Source organism: Pholcus phalangioides, unplaced genomic scaffold (assembly GCF_987345545.1).
Source record: "Pholcus phalangioides strain wild (caught in Gottingen) unplaced genomic scaffold, Ppha-v1.0 ptg000014l_1, whole genome shotgun sequence".
Lineage (NCBI taxonomy): Eukaryota > Metazoa > Arthropoda > Arachnida > Araneae > Pholcidae > Pholcus > Pholcus phalangioides.
In genome coordinates, this window is record NW_028301607.1 from 2,005,703 (window position 1) to 2,024,506 (window position 18,804).

General features: G+C 42.8%; 1 protein-coding gene across 1 annotated transcript; it reads right to left on the minus strand.

Annotated features, from left to right (window-relative positions):
- Positions 1 to 1,331: 1,331 nt before the first annotated feature.
- On the minus strand, positions 1,332 to 14,306 carry LOC149077910 (adenylate kinase 8-like). The gene is made up of 10 exons (XM_089241420.1): positions 14,137 to 14,306; positions 11,708 to 11,792; positions 11,279 to 11,445; positions 11,035 to 11,182; positions 8,967 to 9,005; positions 8,693 to 8,836; positions 7,502 to 7,633; positions 6,742 to 6,831; positions 5,790 to 5,937; positions 1,332 to 1,843 (listed from the first exon to the last, which is right to left on the minus strand). Exons 1-10 carry the CDS (start codon positions 14,218 to 14,220, stop codon positions 1,462 to 1,464), a joined length of 1,419 nt encoding a protein of 472 aa, XP_089097546.1. The 5' UTR covers positions 14,221 to 14,306; the 3' UTR covers positions 1,332 to 1,461.
- Positions 14,307 to 18,804: the final 4,498 nt, after the last annotated feature.

Below are 18,804 nucleotides of genomic sequence, written 5' to 3' on the forward strand. Positions count from 1 at the left end.
GACATCATCATCATCCTGCCCCTCTATGCCTCACCCGTATCCCCCTCACATAGAAATCATTAGTTCGCTCACTATTCTTCATCATTGTGCCCCCTCCCCCCCCACCAAGTCTATCTCCGCCTATGACGATCTCCCATCCCGCTTTGCATAACCACTAACTATGTCACAGATGATAACGACAGTGACAGTGAAACTTCGATATAACGATACTCTTCGAAACAACAAAATATATCGTTGTGGAGAGAGGTAGTGTTATCCAAAAAATAATAATTCTGAAGAGTAATTTCACTGCTCTCTCTAAAATTTGAAGGAGTATTTTCACTCCGTCACGAAATTTGGAGGAGTAAAATTGAATTTTGATGCATGAATCACTCATTTTGTCGTTTTGGCGAACACTGGACAGAGGTTATCGATACATTGAGAGGTAGCATCATCATCAGTCGTCTACAAAAGTTACGCTGTTGTTGGCAGCTCTCCCGAATTGGCGTTGTTATTACCACCCCAAAAAACAATGCATTCATATGTAATTATCCACTACAAAAAATTCATGATTGATTAGTTGATTAATGAAATTCTGTTGGTTGTTTCCACACACTGTGGTTTACAGCATAACACTTTTATGTATAGCATAGAAAGTAGCTTCACGGCAACTCCATTAACACTTTCGGAGGAGAGGTAATGCAAAATTCCTAAGTTATTAAAAATCCTCGAAAAAACAAAAATTGATGAGTTTTTTGAAAATTTTTGTTTTTTGTTGACATCTCTTTTTTGCGGTACGTTCTCAGATAACTCAAGTGACACACCCGTTGCATCTATTTTGACAGGTAACTTGAGTGACTCGCGGCACATTCACAGATCACTTTAGTGACCCATGTCACAGTTCCAGATCAGTCGAGCTCTCCCCGCGGCACATTTAAAGATCACTTATGTGGTCAACGTCTCAGTTCCTGATCACTTCAGTTTTCCGCGGAACATTCTCAGATAACTTATGGCATATATACAGTGTACAGATAACTTGAGATCTCTTAAATAAGTGATCCTCAGCACATTTCCAGATCACTTCAGTGATCCTCAGTGCATTTTCAGATCACCTAAGTGACTCCCGGCACATTTCCAGATTACTTAAGTGGCTCGCAGCACATATTTCCAAATTACTTGAGTGATCCTCAGCATATTTTCAGATCACTTAAGTGACCCGCGGCAAAATTCCAGATCGCTTCAGTGATCTCTCAGCACATTTTCAGATTCCCTTAAATGAACAGCGATGCTTTTACAGGTAACTTAAGTGGCCCGCGACTCATTTTCAAACCAACGAAGTGGCCCGCATTTCTATAGGGTTGAGCACGCACTTGCTTTATTGTCATCATTTGAAAAAATACAACAAATACACTGTTAAAGTTCGATACAAATTACGAACACACACACGTATCGAGGGTCTGTCTCTCGCTCATCTCGACATGCCTAATACATGCCCGTGTTTCTGGACGGATACTCGTACCACTCCTTCTCGGGAAACTTCCGCTTGACAGCACCGACCACGTAACTGTCCAGCAGCTCGAAAGTGTCGTCGGCGTTGCCGTTCGCGTCCACGAAAGAGACGATGTCCTCGTCCAGATTCCTCGAGTAGTACCCTTGCAGGGCGGCGCTGTTCCTCTGGAACGCAGCGAAAGAACCCTGTACCGCATCCCTGCTGTTCTCCGGTTTCTCGAGGAACTTTTCCGGTTCGTACTTCCCCGGCGGAGGATCGTTCACCAGGTGGTACCAGCGGCCGCTGTCCTTGTGCAGTCGAAACGGTTCCAGTCGCCGCACGCACGTTTCCAGCGTGACCTCCAAGAAGACCGCCCTGGAAAAAATTTGAACATATTCGCAGCAATCTCTCTCAATATTGTCAATACAGTATATATAGCACCTGCATCATACATGCTGAGGCTCACCCCGTAGCCGCAGACGAAATGTGGCCCTCTGAGTCATTTGATGTGGCCCGCGACCTCAAACCTAATTTTGTAAAAATGAACGAAGTGGCATATTTCTAGATCATTCAAGTGGCCCACGGTGCAGTTCCACATTACTTGAGACAGTTCCACTTACTTATGGCGTATTCTCAGATCACTTAAGTGACACGTGGCAGTGTTCCGGATCATTGAAACGTCCACAACGCATTTACAGATCACCGTGGCACAGTTCCATAGCGCTTAAGCGACCCACGACACACTACCAGATCACTCAAGCGGTCCGCGGCACACTTCCAGATCCAGATAGACCTAGAATCCATCTAAGCGCACAGTATTTGGAAAGAGGAAAAATAATCCTATAAGGTGACCAATCAGAATATCTGGGTTTAATGGCGAGCTGAGAGATTGGAAAAGTAAAAAAAAAATTGAATTGTCGCCAAAGTCTGTGTAACCGCCAAATCTGAAAACATCCTTCTAGCTACAATCGCTCAAATTAACCAAAAAATTGTTCATTCCACCAGCTTTCGAAAAAGCCTACAATAAGCCATATCGGTGGTCTAGATCAGTGTTCCTCAACCTTTTTCAGCCCGTGGCCCCCTTTTGACCATATTTTCTTCTCGTGTGGCCCCCAGTCTTATCAAGTACTGAGACTTATTGAATTGAATTCAGTCAGAAGTAAATTTATAATGAACAAAATTTGTAAATACGGTCGATCTCTCTTGAACCCTAAGCCAAGCACGCGCGGATCCGCTTTTCATCCAACCCAATAGGCGAATTGTATGGGAAAATATAAGCACCTGTAAAATACGGAACGATCCAATGAACCTACGTAATAAATCAGTCCTCCGGATCTGATGCGATCTCTCTGGATCCGTGCCTACCCTGGGCTAGAGTTCAGTGAACTTCCTTCATGTAGGGTTCTATGCATGGCAGTCTCAATATCATGGGTGCCCAGGCAGAGTGATGTTATGGGGCCCCCATACTTAGCTGGGTAACAGCTTATATATTTGCATGCTGCTGCATGCATGCGAAAATCATAGCACCAGATCTCATCATGTAGGCCCTGTGGACATGAAGCCCCCGGATATTCACACATGGGTTCATAGACGTACGCAGAATTTTCTCGAGTGGGTTTCAGATTTTTTTTTTCCTTCTGAGGGGGGCTTTGCTTTTTCCTGCAAAATAACACTATAATCTTGGCTCGGGGGGGGGGGGGGTTTAGAACCCCAAACACCCCCCCCCCCCTTTGTGTACGCCAATGCATGGGTTAATGTTGCCTTGGTACCAACGACGACAGTTCTGCTAGATTATGAAAGTAGTCACATTGCTGCCCACCATGTTTCACATGGAAACTTGTTCCTTCAGTTCTTTGTGGGCCCCTTCACCAGTTACCGTGGCTCCCCTTTCTTCTGATTTTCATCCGTGGCTCCCTAAGAACGTCCCAGGACCGCAAGGGTACCAAATGGCCCCAGGTTGAGAAACACTGCTCTAGTTCAAGGGAAATTTAGACGTTTGTTTCTAATATATCACTGCAATCGGTGTTCGTCGACATCGGAATTGGCTGATGCAGATTTTGGCGGCAATTAGATTTTTGCAGATTAAAAAAAAAATCATATAAAAATGACACTATTTCCATTAAGATATCTGAATTTAATGTACACTGCTGGCCACCCAAATTGCAACACCAAGAAAGACAAGAGATATCGCAACAATATTTATTTTGTAGATAACATGTTGACCAAGCATCAAATGATTAAATTTATAGACTTCTGTGAAGTGTGGTTCCTGCCAAAACAGTAGCCAGAGTAGCCGCCATTGTTGGAGATCACCGCTGCCACACGCCTCGGCATTGATTCAAAGAGACTCTGGATGTGTTCTTGGGGTACAGCAGACCAAGCAGCTTCCACGCGTTGCCAAAGTTGATCTGGTGTGGCAGCTGGGGATGTAATCTGGGTCAATCGTTGAGCAACCATGGACCACATGTTTTCTATCGGCGAAAGATCCGGAGAGCGAGCTGGCCAGGGAAGCAATTCAATCTGGCGATTGACGAAGAACCTTTTGGACAATGCGTGCCACGTGTGGTCGCGCATTATCCTGTTGAAATATGGCTGTGGGCAAGCCCTGAAGGTAAGGAAGGACAACTGGCTCCAACACCTCGGAGATGTAGAGCTGGCTTTTTAAAGTACCGGCAATGCGTACTAGAGGAGTGCGGGAGTGATATCCAATACCGCTCCATACCATAATACCCGGTGCAGGACAAGTGTGGCGGTGCATAACGCAGCTGTTCAGCATCCTCTCTCCACGGTGTCTCCAGACTCGAATCCGACCATCGTGGTGTTGCAGACAGAAGCGTGACTCGTCAGTAAAGACAATTTCATTCCATTGTGCCGTCCACATCCTTCTTTCATCGCACCATTGGTGGCGGAGACGTCTGTGGTTCTGCGTCAAGGGTAGACGAAGCAATGGACGTCTTGCGGACAGACCACTCTGCTGTAAACGGCGTCGAATGGTACGCGCAGACACTGGATGATGCGGTACAGACTAAATGTGCTGTGCTATGGTTCGTGATGTGGCTGAGCGATCCGTCACTGCCATACGCCTGTCATCGCGTGAAGTGGTGCACTGAGGTGGATGCGATCGAACACGTCGGTCCGTCGTACCCTCCTGCATCCAACGATCACATATCCGCATTACAGTTGTTTGGTTTCGTCCAACACGACTACCGATTTCCCTGAAAGATAATCCACAATCTCGGTAGGCCACTATCCTTCCTCTGTCGAACTCGGATACTTGATCAAAAGATGATCGCTGTTTTCTACGAGGCATAATTGATCGTTTTTTTGAAAAAACCACAAGAAAAACACAATTGCCGTACTTCAAATCGTCGAAATCTCCAAGCCTTAAATAGCGCTTTGAAGTGGCGCCACAGGCGCGCGTGATGTGCGTCTGCGCTGAAATTCTAATCATTTGCATATCTCACCTCCGCTAATGCATGTTGTAAATTATATTATTTGCATGCTTCCTTCAGGGTGTTGCATTTACGGTGGCCAGCAGTGTATTTACTGGCTGGCGAGCTACAGCAAACGCTGAGAGATTGGCCAAAGGCAAAATTCACATTGTCGCCAAATGTCTATTTCGATTAACATCGATTTCAGTGATGTTCTGATGAAAAAAAAAAAGTTAAATTTCTCCTGAACTCGAACATCGATATGGTTTATTCAAAGGCGTCGGAAGTGCTTTTAGACATGGGGGTGCTCGATTTTCCCCATATCTGAGATTTTGCTCTCCGAAATAATTCTGGCGGTGTTCAGAACGGTGCTCCAAAATATCATGGGTGATCAAGCACCCAGAGCAATTCATCCGAGGTGGGTTTATTGTAGGCTTTCATGAGAGGTGGTGGAATGTACAAGATATTGGTAAATTTTTGGTAAATTTGACCGATTATAGATATTAGGATGTTCGCAGAATTGGTGTTTACAGATTTTGGCAACAATTCGATTTTGCACTTCGCAAATCTTTCACGATTGTAGCTCGCCATTAAATCCGCACATTCTGATGAAAATGGGGTGTCATCTTATAGGATTCTTTCTGTTACCTCCAAATACGTTCTTAGTTTGCGTGTAGGTTTTTCAGAAACTACAAAAATTCAGGGTTTATTTCAGATTTGACACATTCTTCTTCTATCCACCATAACACGAAAACGGTGAGAGATAGGACAGGGTTGCTACGGTGTTCAAATTTTTCACTTGGGCTCGTCTATCACCCCATTTCGTGTGGCAGGTCAGTTGAAATTCATCCCCTGCATAGCACCTACATGAATGATGGTGGCTGTCTCACCTGTTCGCCTGGAATCCTTTGAGCAGCCTCGTCAAATTCTCTGCCTGGTTGAGGTTGAACGGGAAATCGTACATCACCCAGCCTTTCTCGACGCAGTCGGGCCTCATTAAACGTTCTGCAACGACCCTGGAGAGCAGTTCGTCTGAAACTGGACGCGAGAGAGGTGTAAAATTGAAGGCTTTCTGGCCCAAATCACACACACTGCCATAGATATCGATTCGTAAAATCACAGTTTCAAATCAAATGCAGCAATAACGTAACCAAAGATCCATCGATGGATTATACGGGACAGGGGTCTTCAACCTATCGGGCATTGCCGGCTAAATTAGAATATCCCATGAAGCCCGAGGGGCAACCAATCACACACAGCGGTATCTAGATTCACTATATATAGATCTATATCACTATATATATATATATATATACTAAATCTATATATATGAAATCGCATGAAATTAGGAAGGCGGAGTCATATGTCTCCAGTGGTGTAGATGGTGATAGCCCGGTATGCGAGAGGGCCTGGGTTCGAGTCCCGGCGGAGACGTGATGACTTTTCTTTCCGAGCTCACCTCAGCATAATATCCGGAAAATAACTGTTTCCTTGATATCTCTGGCTGAGAAAGAAGCCATCTATATCTCTCTAATTTTGGAAATATTTTGCATTAATCATAAACTTTCTGGAATTGCGAAATAATTGTTTTCCTTCAATTCTGAAATTGTTTTCCTTCAATTCTGAAATTATTTCTCATTAATTCTGAAATTATTTCTGTCACATTATATATATAGTTTCAATTTTCTTTTTCAAAAAGTACAGAAATTTTTAAATTTATAATTTATAAATTTCTAGAAATTCTGTATCGATATGTAAGCGGGGTTTTTTCCGTCAGCGGAGTCACTGCAAAAAGCTTCGAGGGCCATACGTTGAAGACCCCCTGATAAAGGAGCTTCTTACCAGGGTCATCAGAGATCGAAGCGTCGTCCAATTCGACCTTGAACTGACCATCAGAGAGTGAGGCTTGTTTGAGGACCTCTTGGAAATCGACTATAACAAGATAGAGACAGACATGACAGACATTATGATTATGAATAATCAAAGTCAACTTCATGTGGATGTTCAAAACTTTTAAAATATGAATACAGAGAAAATTTTTTCCCACTAATCCAAACATTCCCCGCGCGCGCGCGCGCGCGGCCTCAGTTCAACTTATCGACATTTAATGGCAGTACCAACAAAAGCACAGAAGCCATAAGGCAGCGACTCAAAATCCACCAAAAGATCGGCTTCGCGACCCATGGGACTGTTTGTTTTTGGAAATTAGTGAAACCAGTGACACAATTAAGAGCATTTTTGTAACAGGACTGTAAGTGGATTTGAACGACCCATCTAGGAAGCCGTTTCGAATCAAATTTGGGTTATGACCCAAAAATCCCTGGCTGTAAGTGGATTTGTACAGCGTTATATCTTGGAAGCCCATGCGAATCAAGTTTGGGTCGCAGCCCATGGGTTAAAAACCCCTAGCTTTAAGTGGTTTTGTATGCCCATCTTGGAAGCCCTGTGAATATAGCTTAGGTTGTGACCCATACCTCAAGAATCCCTCCTCTTTTAGGGGCTGCGTTGCCATTATGGAAAACATAATTGCTCTGCTCTTCTTTTGTGACAATTTTTTCTACTATTCAGCTAAGAGTACACATAATTCAGCTTCAAAACTTACCGATGACCAAATCACGTCTCGTGGACAGTATGGAAGCCATGGTCCGTCTCCCGCTGCCACGAGGCCCGAACAAGAAGACCCTCGGCACGAACGGCATGAAAATCTTCTCTTTTTCTCTGACGAACCGTTCAACTGGCGGAAAAAAAATCGATCATATTTTGACCCATCAACAGGTAATGTTATTCATCGATTTAAAAAAACAGTGAAATTTGTATCCTCCGTCCCACAACCTGGGAAAGTGGACCCCTGGGAGTCCCACAACCCACTGAACTTAAGAGTTTGAGCACTAAGCCAATGGTTGAGCTCGAGAACAGGGGTACTGTTATCCCCGTCCAGTTCCGCCTTTAAGCATGGGTTCACCCGGCATCGGCCTTTTGGCCCTAAGTGCAGAGGAGATTCATGATAATAATATCTCGTTACAATTTTCCAGAGAAGTTGATGAACTATAGTAGGCACAGGTATTTCTAGTCATTTTGGGGTCCTCACAAAAATAACTTGGGCCGAGGATCTATGATGCTCTTAAGACGGCCGTGCCTCATCCAATGTGGGAATCATAGTGAAATCTCTCTCAGAAGGGCAAACGTCTATAGAGCGGTCCACCTCCCTGACAACCTCTCCAAAGAGCCATCTAAAGCTAGGGCCCCACTTATGTCCAGCCGGGTCCAATTGTCCTTCGCAAATATTTACTTCAAATGTTTGCCTCCCCCCTGCTGCAATAAAGCACCAATTGCATAGGATGGCTACACACCGGCCCAATGTACCTAGGCGAATATTTGCTGACAGGACAATTTAATACGATAACACGTGCTGGTTGTGACTGTTGTCATTCGTGACCAATGTTTGGCGAGATTGAAGATCGGGAAGGAAGGCGGCTTCTTTGACTTGGGCTGGAGCAATACCTTCTAAAGCAGAAGGTGCTCTAGAAGCTTACTCTAGAAGGTGTTGGCTGGAGGCTGTGAGGTCTCGATCGTTCTCTTCGACCAGTCTTTCAATGTTTTACTATGTTTGCCAATGGTGGAGCGGCCCCACTACTCGCCCACGGCCAACCTTGGAACGTATTGAGCCAGGCTAGACACGAATTTTGACTTGAGGAATAAAAAAGGTGGACACCCCCCCCCCCCAAAGAGGTTTAGCACAGTTTTCTGAAACATACTTTAAAATTACCCTCAATCGTCAGAGTAACATAGATACCTCTCTGGAGCAACACGTTCGCATCAGATTCGATCAGGAACCTCCTTACGTGGTTTTTCCGGAAAGTGTCCACCAAGTTCTCCTTCTCTACCCTGAAAAGGTTCGCTTCGTACTCGCTAGATGGTGAACCTAGACGCCAGAAGCCTGAAAAAATATTATTGAAGTCACAATCCTGGGACATTTCCAATGTGGTGCATCTTATACCAGTTATAAATTCATCATTCCATGGAATAGGCCAACCTGAGGGAATGCTGATGGTGCATCCAATACTCACCAAAAGTGTCTCTTTCAGTCTCTGCCTCTTCGAGGACCACTGCAAAGAGATCCACAAGTTGTAAATAGAAAAATTTTAGTCATTGAAACAATATTATCCAAATTTGCATTCAATTGAAATTTCAGTTCCTCACAATATTCTACTGCGCTCCTGTAAATATATAGCCAAGTCACCTACTACTACCACTGAACCAGACATGCACCTCGTCCATATTCCTTTGCGGAACCTCTAACGAATTGGTACATGTTGGAATGTGCGTGTACGTGTAGTGAAACCTGGCGTGAACTTTGTTTCCGTTTAATCCTTGTTATGTGTAGTGCTGCCATCTGCCACCAGTTTTTCTAACTATGAGTGAAGTGTAATGATTGAATGATTTATCATTGTAGGCCTGTTGCTCTCTGTTGCGAGACTTTTTAATGGAAAGATAGGCTCGCATTTGCGCCACGAAGTTGGGAACCAAGCCAAGTCACCTTGGATCACCGCGAAGATGTACAGTAGCGGGGATCCGCTGGCCTAATGCGACCGGCCAAGGGGTTTTATCCGGTTCGCGAAAGGTCTTCCGGTAGAAATGTAACAACACACACAACGCGATAAACACATGGGGTGACCACATTTCCTTCATAAAAATTCGAAAAATCGGGACTCATACGGGATATCGCCAAAAAAATGCAGGTTGTCATTACAGCTTCAAAAATTGTCAAAGGCAAGTAAGGTTGCCAGTTGTAGCCAAAAGATGGCAAAATGCAATTAAAGTTTTAGTTATAGCCAAAAACACTTATAAAAAAAAGCAAGTTGCGAATTTTTTTTCAAAAATTGGCCGAATACGAATCAAGTTGGTAATTAATTGCCAAAAAGAAGAAAAGCTGCTAATTGTAACCAAAAAATTCTCAAAAGCAAGTAAAGTTACGAATTATAGCCAAAAAATTGTCCAAAGCAAGTGAAATTTCCAATTATAAGCAAAAAATTGGCAAAGTAAAATCACCAGTTATAGCCAAAAAAAATTTCAGAGGCTAATAAAGTTGCCAATTGTAAAAAAGACTGTCTAAAGTTATCAATTATAACCAAAAAATTGTAGAAGGCAAGTGAAGCTTGTGGACAGAAAAACTGTCAAGTGCTAGTAATTCACCAAAAAAACGTCAGACCAGACCAGAATCAAAGTTTTACTTTACCCCCATTCCCAGCTCCGTAAGGGATTACAAACGGGCCTTGAAGGGCCTATGAAGAATGGAAAAATTGTTGTGTTAACTTGTGAGTGTGTGTTTAGTGTGAAAAAGATAGAAAAATTGACAAAATTGGGAGAAATGGCCCTGGTTAGTCATTGCCAAAGAAATTTTTGCCCGGCGATTAAGTCGTATAAAATGCCGTCACAACACTTCTATCTAAGGAGAGAATAATTTACATACAATAGTAATTGAACAGTGGTCAAGTACATGCGTATGCGATTTTTATAGCAAGCTCTGGCACAGTAACAATAGAGAAGTTCAAAAAGATTAACATTAAACAGTCCACCATCACCTTTCAACAAGTTTTCATGTTATTAGATATTCACAACAATATAGCAGGTCACGCAAATACACTTCAAACCAGCTCAGTTCGCCAGAGTGAATTTTTTTTTTTTAATTTTTTTAAAAATTTTGATATATATGCGGTTAAATACGATTAAATAGGTGCCAAGAACGTGTATCGAAAGAGTTAAATAAAAAAGAAAGAATGAGAGAAGTGAGAAAATATGCAAAAAAGGTAAATAGGTGCCAAATTATCAGTATTATATACACAAGTATTATCTTTCATTCTTCCAATGGAGATGAAAGATTTGTTGAGGTCTACGATAGGCCTTTCACTTGCTGAAATACGTAGAGTCGGGGCACGATGGTAATCAACATTATCACGTATATGTTGGTATTCAGAGTTTGCCATATTGTCAAATTGAGATCTGTTAAGTACTTTAATGTATGAAAAAATATGTGGAATTCCAAGGTCATTGGAATTCCACATATTTTTCATTGAGAAGCGGTGACTCATCGTCAAGAGTCACCCCGGTGTTTGAAACGAAAGCCTATTCTCATACCGACATGTGAAGGGAATATTCCATTCTTCAGCATGAGGAAAGCCTGGTCCCTGTTCCTCGGGAAACCTTCCAGCATCCATCCACGCTTCAGGCAGTCGGACTTCTGGACTCGCATCTGGACTACCTTTATCCACAGAGCAGGTGGAATCTAAGAAAGGTAAAAATGATTACGTCACCTCTGCGTAATTACTAGATTTACACACCACTTTGAATGCGCCACGTCCATCTTGACATACTTGCTTACCTCTTCATAACTAGTGTAAGGTTCCAGCGAAGACTTGACCTCCTGGTCGTCGACGTATTTCAACAGGTTCTCGCACGTCAAATGCACCAACCGGAGAGTCTGCTGCAGCGTGACGCATACCAGCTTCCGATCGATGACCGGTGGACCCAGCACGATGACTCCATAAGCTGTAGAAGACATTTTCTGGAAGCAACACATGTAATGACTGGTGGTTCGAGGGATGTAGTCCAGGCCCGTCATTTAGGGGGAGGCAGATCCCCCCCCCCCGGCTTTTGAAAATACACTAAAAATGGTATATACGTATACAAATATATATATACATACATTGAGTACATGTGCTTTGCCCCCCCCCCCTGGAAAAAGTTGAAATGACGGCCCTGATGTAGTCCCTCGTATTCTCCGAAGGAACTCAGAGGATTGAAAACTTACAGTCGTGGAATCCTTTCACCAGCAGCTGGTGGAGAAAGCTGATTGGGTTTTCGGGTCGGACCACAACAATTCGCTCCAGTAAGTACTGCAAAATGAAATTGAAACAAATAAACTAGGCAATAACAATAAGTTGCCATTGCTAGTGGATGCCGAAATTACCGAGAAATGATTTTGGTTGCTCTACTTCAGAAAAGAGATGGCATCTGATGTGAATTTCAGTCAATGGCAATTGATTGCTTTAGAAAAATGGGTTTTTAACCTTTTTTTCTCCATCTCGTACCCCCCCCCCTCCCCGGGTGCAATGCGGCGTACCTTCCCGCAACCTCCCCTTCGATAATGCATTTTCTGTCTCTTAGTAAATTTAGTTTTTCCGCAATTAATTACATTAATTATGCATTAATTAATTTCTATAAATTCTGCCAGTTATTATCGAATGCTGTTTTCGATTAATGTTTAATTTTGGCTTTTTAATGAAAATTTATTCAAAAAACCCAACACCAGATAAAAAAAGTTACTATTTTATCAATTTTTAGAAATGTATGTAAAATAGGATTCACTCAGGGGCGTAGCCAGAAATTTCGTTCGGGAGGGGGGGACCAAAGTGACAGAACAATAGATTTGGCCATCTTTTTCCCTTTTTTCGGTCATTTTCTCACATTTCGGGGGGGGACCAGACCCCCAAGTCCCCCCCCCCCCCCTGGCTACGTCCTTGGATTCACTGAATGGTTCTCTTCACTTATTGATCCCAGAAAGGCGCGGGTCCTGGACGATGTGTCGGGAGGGGCGGGTTAAAAAGACCCTTAAATCATCCCGTATTTTACGGGACGGACAAACCATAGTGTTCGGCTCTAACTTGTCCCCACGATGGATTCGCACCTGAGCGAAGGCAGGAATCTTCAACTGTGAATGGAGCGGATGCAGGAGCACACCCGGTTATAAGAACCACTAATTTTAAATAACCATCGACTACAAAAAAGTAAAATAAATTTATTTAATTCATTTATAAATACTCTTTTCCGCGGATATTATTATTATTTAATAATTTATCGAAGATGAAGTGCTGCCATCTACTGACATAAACCAGAAGTAATAAACTCGTGCTCCATCAATAGGTGGCAGCACGCGATACTCAATTCAATAACATTTGTTACAAACGGGGAAGAAAAGGCGGGAAATATGACACAGTCAGCGTTTATATATTCTATAGAAACCTTGGTTTTGTCTGTGCGCGATCCGTCCGACCACAATGGGTGCCACCAGTTGCGTCGGAGCTGAGAGTGCAGTGGATGCTCGAGCACCCACAGCATTCATCTTGTAACAAATTCTTCTCTCATATCGTCATCGGGTCGGGGGTGGTCGGGGGGAGGGTCTCCCTTCGCGGGGAGTGATGGGGTGCTGTGGACCGCGTCGGCGGGGCCTTGTCGCGGGTGTCGGGGCGGAGGGGGAATCGCACTCGCGGTGATGTGCCCGGGAGTTTGGATGTGGTTGTGCTGCTTAGGGGGTTGGCGGGATGTTGGTCCGAACCGGGTGTGCTTTCCCGCCGGCTTGCTAGTTTGAGTTTTCTCCGGCACGATAAATTAGCTTATACCGCAAAATCGACAGAGCCTGGGCATGCTCGGTTCTAAACTAAACCCACGGCATTCACCAGTCTGAGCACCCCAAGATTCACAAATCAAAGTTCGCCACATAAAGCTCGGGTCCAGCAACCACAAATGCAGAATGCTTCTGACGCCTCTGGGCACTATTGTAAGAGGGGCACTAAATCAGAGCCACCCTTGAGGGGAGTGCGACAGGTGCGTTTGCCCCACGCTATTATAGGCCTCGCACACTCACGCTAAATTATTGGAGACTTTCACCAACTTACGTTAAAATATCTCTAGTATTAATTCTGAATTTCCATTGGTTCAATTCTGGAATTATTTTTCCGTTAATTTTGAATTTTCATCAATTCTGAATTTTGATTGGTGCTGGAATGATTTTTCTTTCCAATTACCTTTAATACATCAATTCTAAAATTTTCATTAGTTTCGGGCAATTGTTTCCTCTCATTAGTATTACAATTACCTTCAATGACGAATTTTCATCAATTTTCTGCGTAGATGCACCGCAGGTCATTTAAGTGATCTGTGAAACCATTGAGGACAACTTAATAAGTCATCCAAAAGTGTGCCACAAGCAACTTGAGGGATCTGAGATATAGTCACGGGCCACTGAAGTGATGTGGAATGGCATTGCGGGTCACTTAAGTGATCTGATAATGTGCCGCTTAGTTCATTTTTACAAATGTAGGTCGTGGGCCACATCAGATGACTCCGAGGGGGCTCACATTTGGCCTCGCGGGACATAAGTTAAGCATATATGACTTGATGTACAGTTGCTTTCGCGTTTCGGTGGATAATATGATCATAATTATAACAGAATGTATTTACCTGAAAAAGTCGATGCAACTTTGTTTTCTCAGCGTACTCGTGGTATTTGAGAGTGGATAACTTTCTCTGCGATAGAACATCCATTTCATTTGTAGAGTTGATGCCGGAAACTTCTCGTTAAATCATCCAAAAATCATCACAAAACATTGCATCAAATTCCCAAAGTCACTGATTTTTTTTTTTCGTAAGGAAAGTCTTTATATCGGCTTTTAACCTCCGCAAAATAAGTCAATTTTGTACTCAAAACTGCTTGCGTAGTGTGTATTTTCGGCATTCCATATAATACCGAATGACTGGCAAAGCCTTCCCTTGGAAGCTTCGATACTGACCTAGAGGGAAGCGTGGATCCGGGGGTGGGGGGAATCACCCCCTCAAGATCCAAATAATATGGGGTAAATTTTTCTGTCCCGTGAAATACGGGACGATACAATGCCCCTACACAATAAGTCGCTTCTCCGACACATCCCCCTGGATCCGCCTGTCTCCGGTCCATTCGCAGCTGAAAATGTCTAACTCGTCTTCATTCCCAGCTTATGGGTACAAACATGGTTCACGCTAATTTCCGAATGTACGAATCAGCGCCGTTACGGTTTGATCAAAAATTTCTAATTTTGATTTTCAACCAATCAGCAAGAATTGGAAACCGACGCGCACTATGTTTGTACCCTAAGATGCCTACTTTCACTCCATTCGCAACTGAAGATACATATTTACGCTTCGGCTTCATTCACAGCCGAAGATACTTGCCTCTACTCCTTTCTCAGCTGAAGACGTCTGCCTTCGCTCCATTCGAATCTGAAAATATCTGCCTAAGCTTCATTCGCAGCTGAAGAAGTCTGCCTTCACTCGGACGCGGATCCAGTGGGGGATGGGGGGTTAGCTACGATCGCCCCTATAATCAACAACATAGGCATAACCAAACAATATGGGGAAAATTTGTCTGTCACGTAAATTGCGGGATGATTCCAATAACTCACACTATTCGCCCCTCCCGACACAACGTCCGCACCTGCCTAAAGGGGAGGGAGGATTAGAAACACGCATACCGAAAGTAACGGCACTGTTCACTGTATGGTTCGATTAGCTATGATCACTTTTGTTGCCACGTACCTCGTAAACATTCCTCTGGAGAGTTCCTGACGAATTGGTACGTGCAGGAACGTGTGTTCCTGTGCATGTGCGGCCCACAACGTATTTACGTTGTGAGAGTTGTGTGTGTTTGTGTTCTAATGGTGTTGCCATCTGTCTCTTGCATTCTAAAGTCAAAATGACAGTTGTCTGAACTTTCAATGATATAGCGTATCGTGCTGAAAGGCTGCCTGCACTCTGCGGAGAGACTTTTTTAATGGAAGAGAATGTCTCATTTACTCCGCGAAATTGAAAACCGTAGAAAATCAGTTTCAGCCAACCAGCACTGTGTCGCCAGCGGGGTTCGAACCCGGATCCTCACGAAGCAAATCCAGCACAATGATAATGCCCGTACGATCGCTGAACGAAATGCTGCGTAGCAAGGGTGTGTGTGGAAGGAAGTAACCTCCCCTGCCCTCGGGCGAAACGCGTAAGTAAAAGAAACCACAAAAAAAAAAAACAAGTTCGTGGCCAGTTAGTAGTACCCCTCTTTTACGACCAAAATAATATATAATTTCCCCTTATATAATAAAAGTATGCATTTCAAGCCCCTGATTTTTATGGACTACCCCCGTCTTTTACGGACGTATTGTTTGTTTAGTTCCACCGGTGTCCGCAAAAAAGAATTATTTGCTCATATCTATTCGATATACTGAAAAGGTTTTGCCACACCCTGCTTTTTAACCTTCCAATAACGTCTCAGGAATTCCCATTGCTAAAAGCTCGTGATGGCTTTCAGACAGAGCTGAGGCAATGTCTTGTGTTTCGTATACATATATTTTTTAACCCCCCTTCTTCACGTACAGGCTTTTGACAACAAATTTGGAGCTCTATTTGACGAATCGGCGATAAATATGGTAACCTTGTCCTAATCTCACGTTAGAAAAAGTAAACAGAAGAGGAGAAAAAAAATAGAAGAAAATAAATACAAGAAAAACGCATAGACAAGAGACTCTACAGCAGATTCTCTCTTCCTCTCTTATATGTTTATAGTGGAAAGATACATTATATGGGGATCTATATTAGGATTACAGAAAAAAACAACTTCGTTTCATAGGGTTATAATAAAGCTTCGTGATGGCGAGAAGAGAGGAAAGAAAACGCAGAGAACTGGATCAAATTTCTTCCACTTGCGTTTGGACGAAATATTTCGTCTGCGATCATAAACGGATTGATGCAGTACGGGGGGAACAATGCAACCCTAGAACTAATTCATACATAGCAATCGCCCACATAAATCTCAAGAAAGTTTATCCACTACTGAAACGTTCTCCGGCACTCCCTCTCTCTCGACAAGCCCATAGGTAACTCAACGGAAATAATTACTTGTCTGATAAAATAAATGATGAAGCAGAGACACACATCTGCCCCCCCCCCCCAAGCTGTGAATAAAGACAAGGTAGACATTGGGCTGCAAATGAAGCTAAGGCAGTCACCTCTAGCAGCGAGTGGAGCAGAAGCAGACATCTCTAGCTGAGAATGAAGTGTAGGCATGCAACTTCAGCTGCTAATCACGCCGAGGCTTTTAGCTGTGAATGATGCAGAGCCAGACATTTCCAGCTACCAATAAAGCCGAGGCAGACATTCTCAGTTGCGAATTAAGCCGAGGCAGACATCTTCAGCTACGAAAATAACGAAAGCAGGCGCGGATCAGAACAATGTGTCGAGAAAGGCGACTTATTGTGTAAGTTCGTTGGATCATCCTATATTTTACGGGACAAATTTCATCACATTAGTGATTGGGAGGGACGATCGCCCCCCCCCATCACCCCTCCTTCCTCTGGATCCACACCTGTCCCCAACGAAATAAATTTCTGGCAAATGCCAAAGTGAGACACTATGGTGGTGAGCGTCTGCTTGAGAAGTTATCATATACCAAGAGGACCTCAATTCAGTGCGCCATCCAACCTGAAAACATACATCAAAGTTTCAAACTTTAATGTTCCATTTATGTTTGGTTATAATTCCCAAGAACTCAGTCGAAACAAAGTCTGGTACGATCTTAGAATAGGTATTACGATCATATTGTATGGCACATACTCAATCAAAGCAGTCAAGCAACTATCTATACAAGCATATACCTCACGAACTTCGGCCATAATTCATTACCTGAGTATATAGTAGACACATTCGATATTTGTATACTCAACCTCTTGATGTATGTGTGTATGTGCAGGGCCGGATTAACCATTAAGCAACATAAGCACATGCTTAGGGCATCAGGAGAAAAGGGGCACCACAAAGAGTTATCAAATTATACTTTTTCATTAATGTACAATTTTTTTCTCACAATACCAACCATTGGGTAGAAAATCCTCATAAGATCATATTGAAAATGAAAGCATCTTGAAATTCCTTTGACGCAGGATGAGACGCACATGCATCTTATTTCTACAGCAACGATATTGAAATCTCGAATCTAGAGAAATTAATAATATTGCAAACTAGAGTTCACGTTAATGCTGAGTTTTTGGAAAGAGATGTCACAACATTTCCATAAAGACCAGAGCTTTCTTAACAGTATCATAGGTTCCAGAGGCTTTTGCAAGTAGGGGCCCTGTATCCTTCACATGCTGATGAAAACAAATAATATTTTTGTTCAAAGAGCTAAAATATCGAAAAAAAAAAATACTTTTATATGTTACCAAAAATCAATGTGTATTAATTTATATTTTTTTGAAAATTAAGTACTACCTCAAAATTTCTCTAGAGATTCTCCGTGCCCCTCGAAAGGTCTCAATCCTGTGTGTGCTTTTGGTGGGGTCCCCGGGCAAAAGCGATTTTTCCGTCTGTCCCCCTAGCTAAAACTACCTCCCTTCCAATTTGCATACTTACTCTCAAAAATTGTAACTGGATATAATTGTTAGGGGCCCTCTCAGCACTTCCCAGAGGCATGGAAGGGCAGTCCCAGGAATCGAGTAGGGAAAAGTTATACAGAGGACATGAACCTAAACCGTGCAGATCTGATCTGCGAGTATACTCATATGTGGATCACAAGTGGATCAACTGTGTAGTTTGACCCGCCATAGAAGCAAAAGAAATGCTACCAGATCTAGATTGCAAACAAACTCAGAAAATATATCAGACAGAAAAGATACCCGATGATGGTGATTAACCAAAAATAAAGTACAGCACTTGTGGATAATATTTTGGTCATGCTGAAGTTGATTTCTCCTCAAGCCGGTTCAGGAAATTATAAAAAATGGTGAATGGGAGAAAATATCTTCTTTAAAAGACTAAAACGAAAGGTAAAAATCAAAGATTTGTCAAATATGAAAGGAAAAATTCCAAAATGTACATTTTGGCAAATTCAAAAACACTGATAATAACCCTAATTTACGTTTCAATGGTGTTTTTGGCTTGCTCAATTCTAACAGATAAGATGAAAAACTTAGTAGAATTCTTTAATCAAGCAAAATATTAATGAAAAAGTTACAGAAATGTAACTGTTATTTTCAAGCCAGAATTATGTCAATTATTGAAAAAATTAATAAAATTGCAGTACAATAGAGAGGCTTGATGCTTCATCTCTACTAAAAG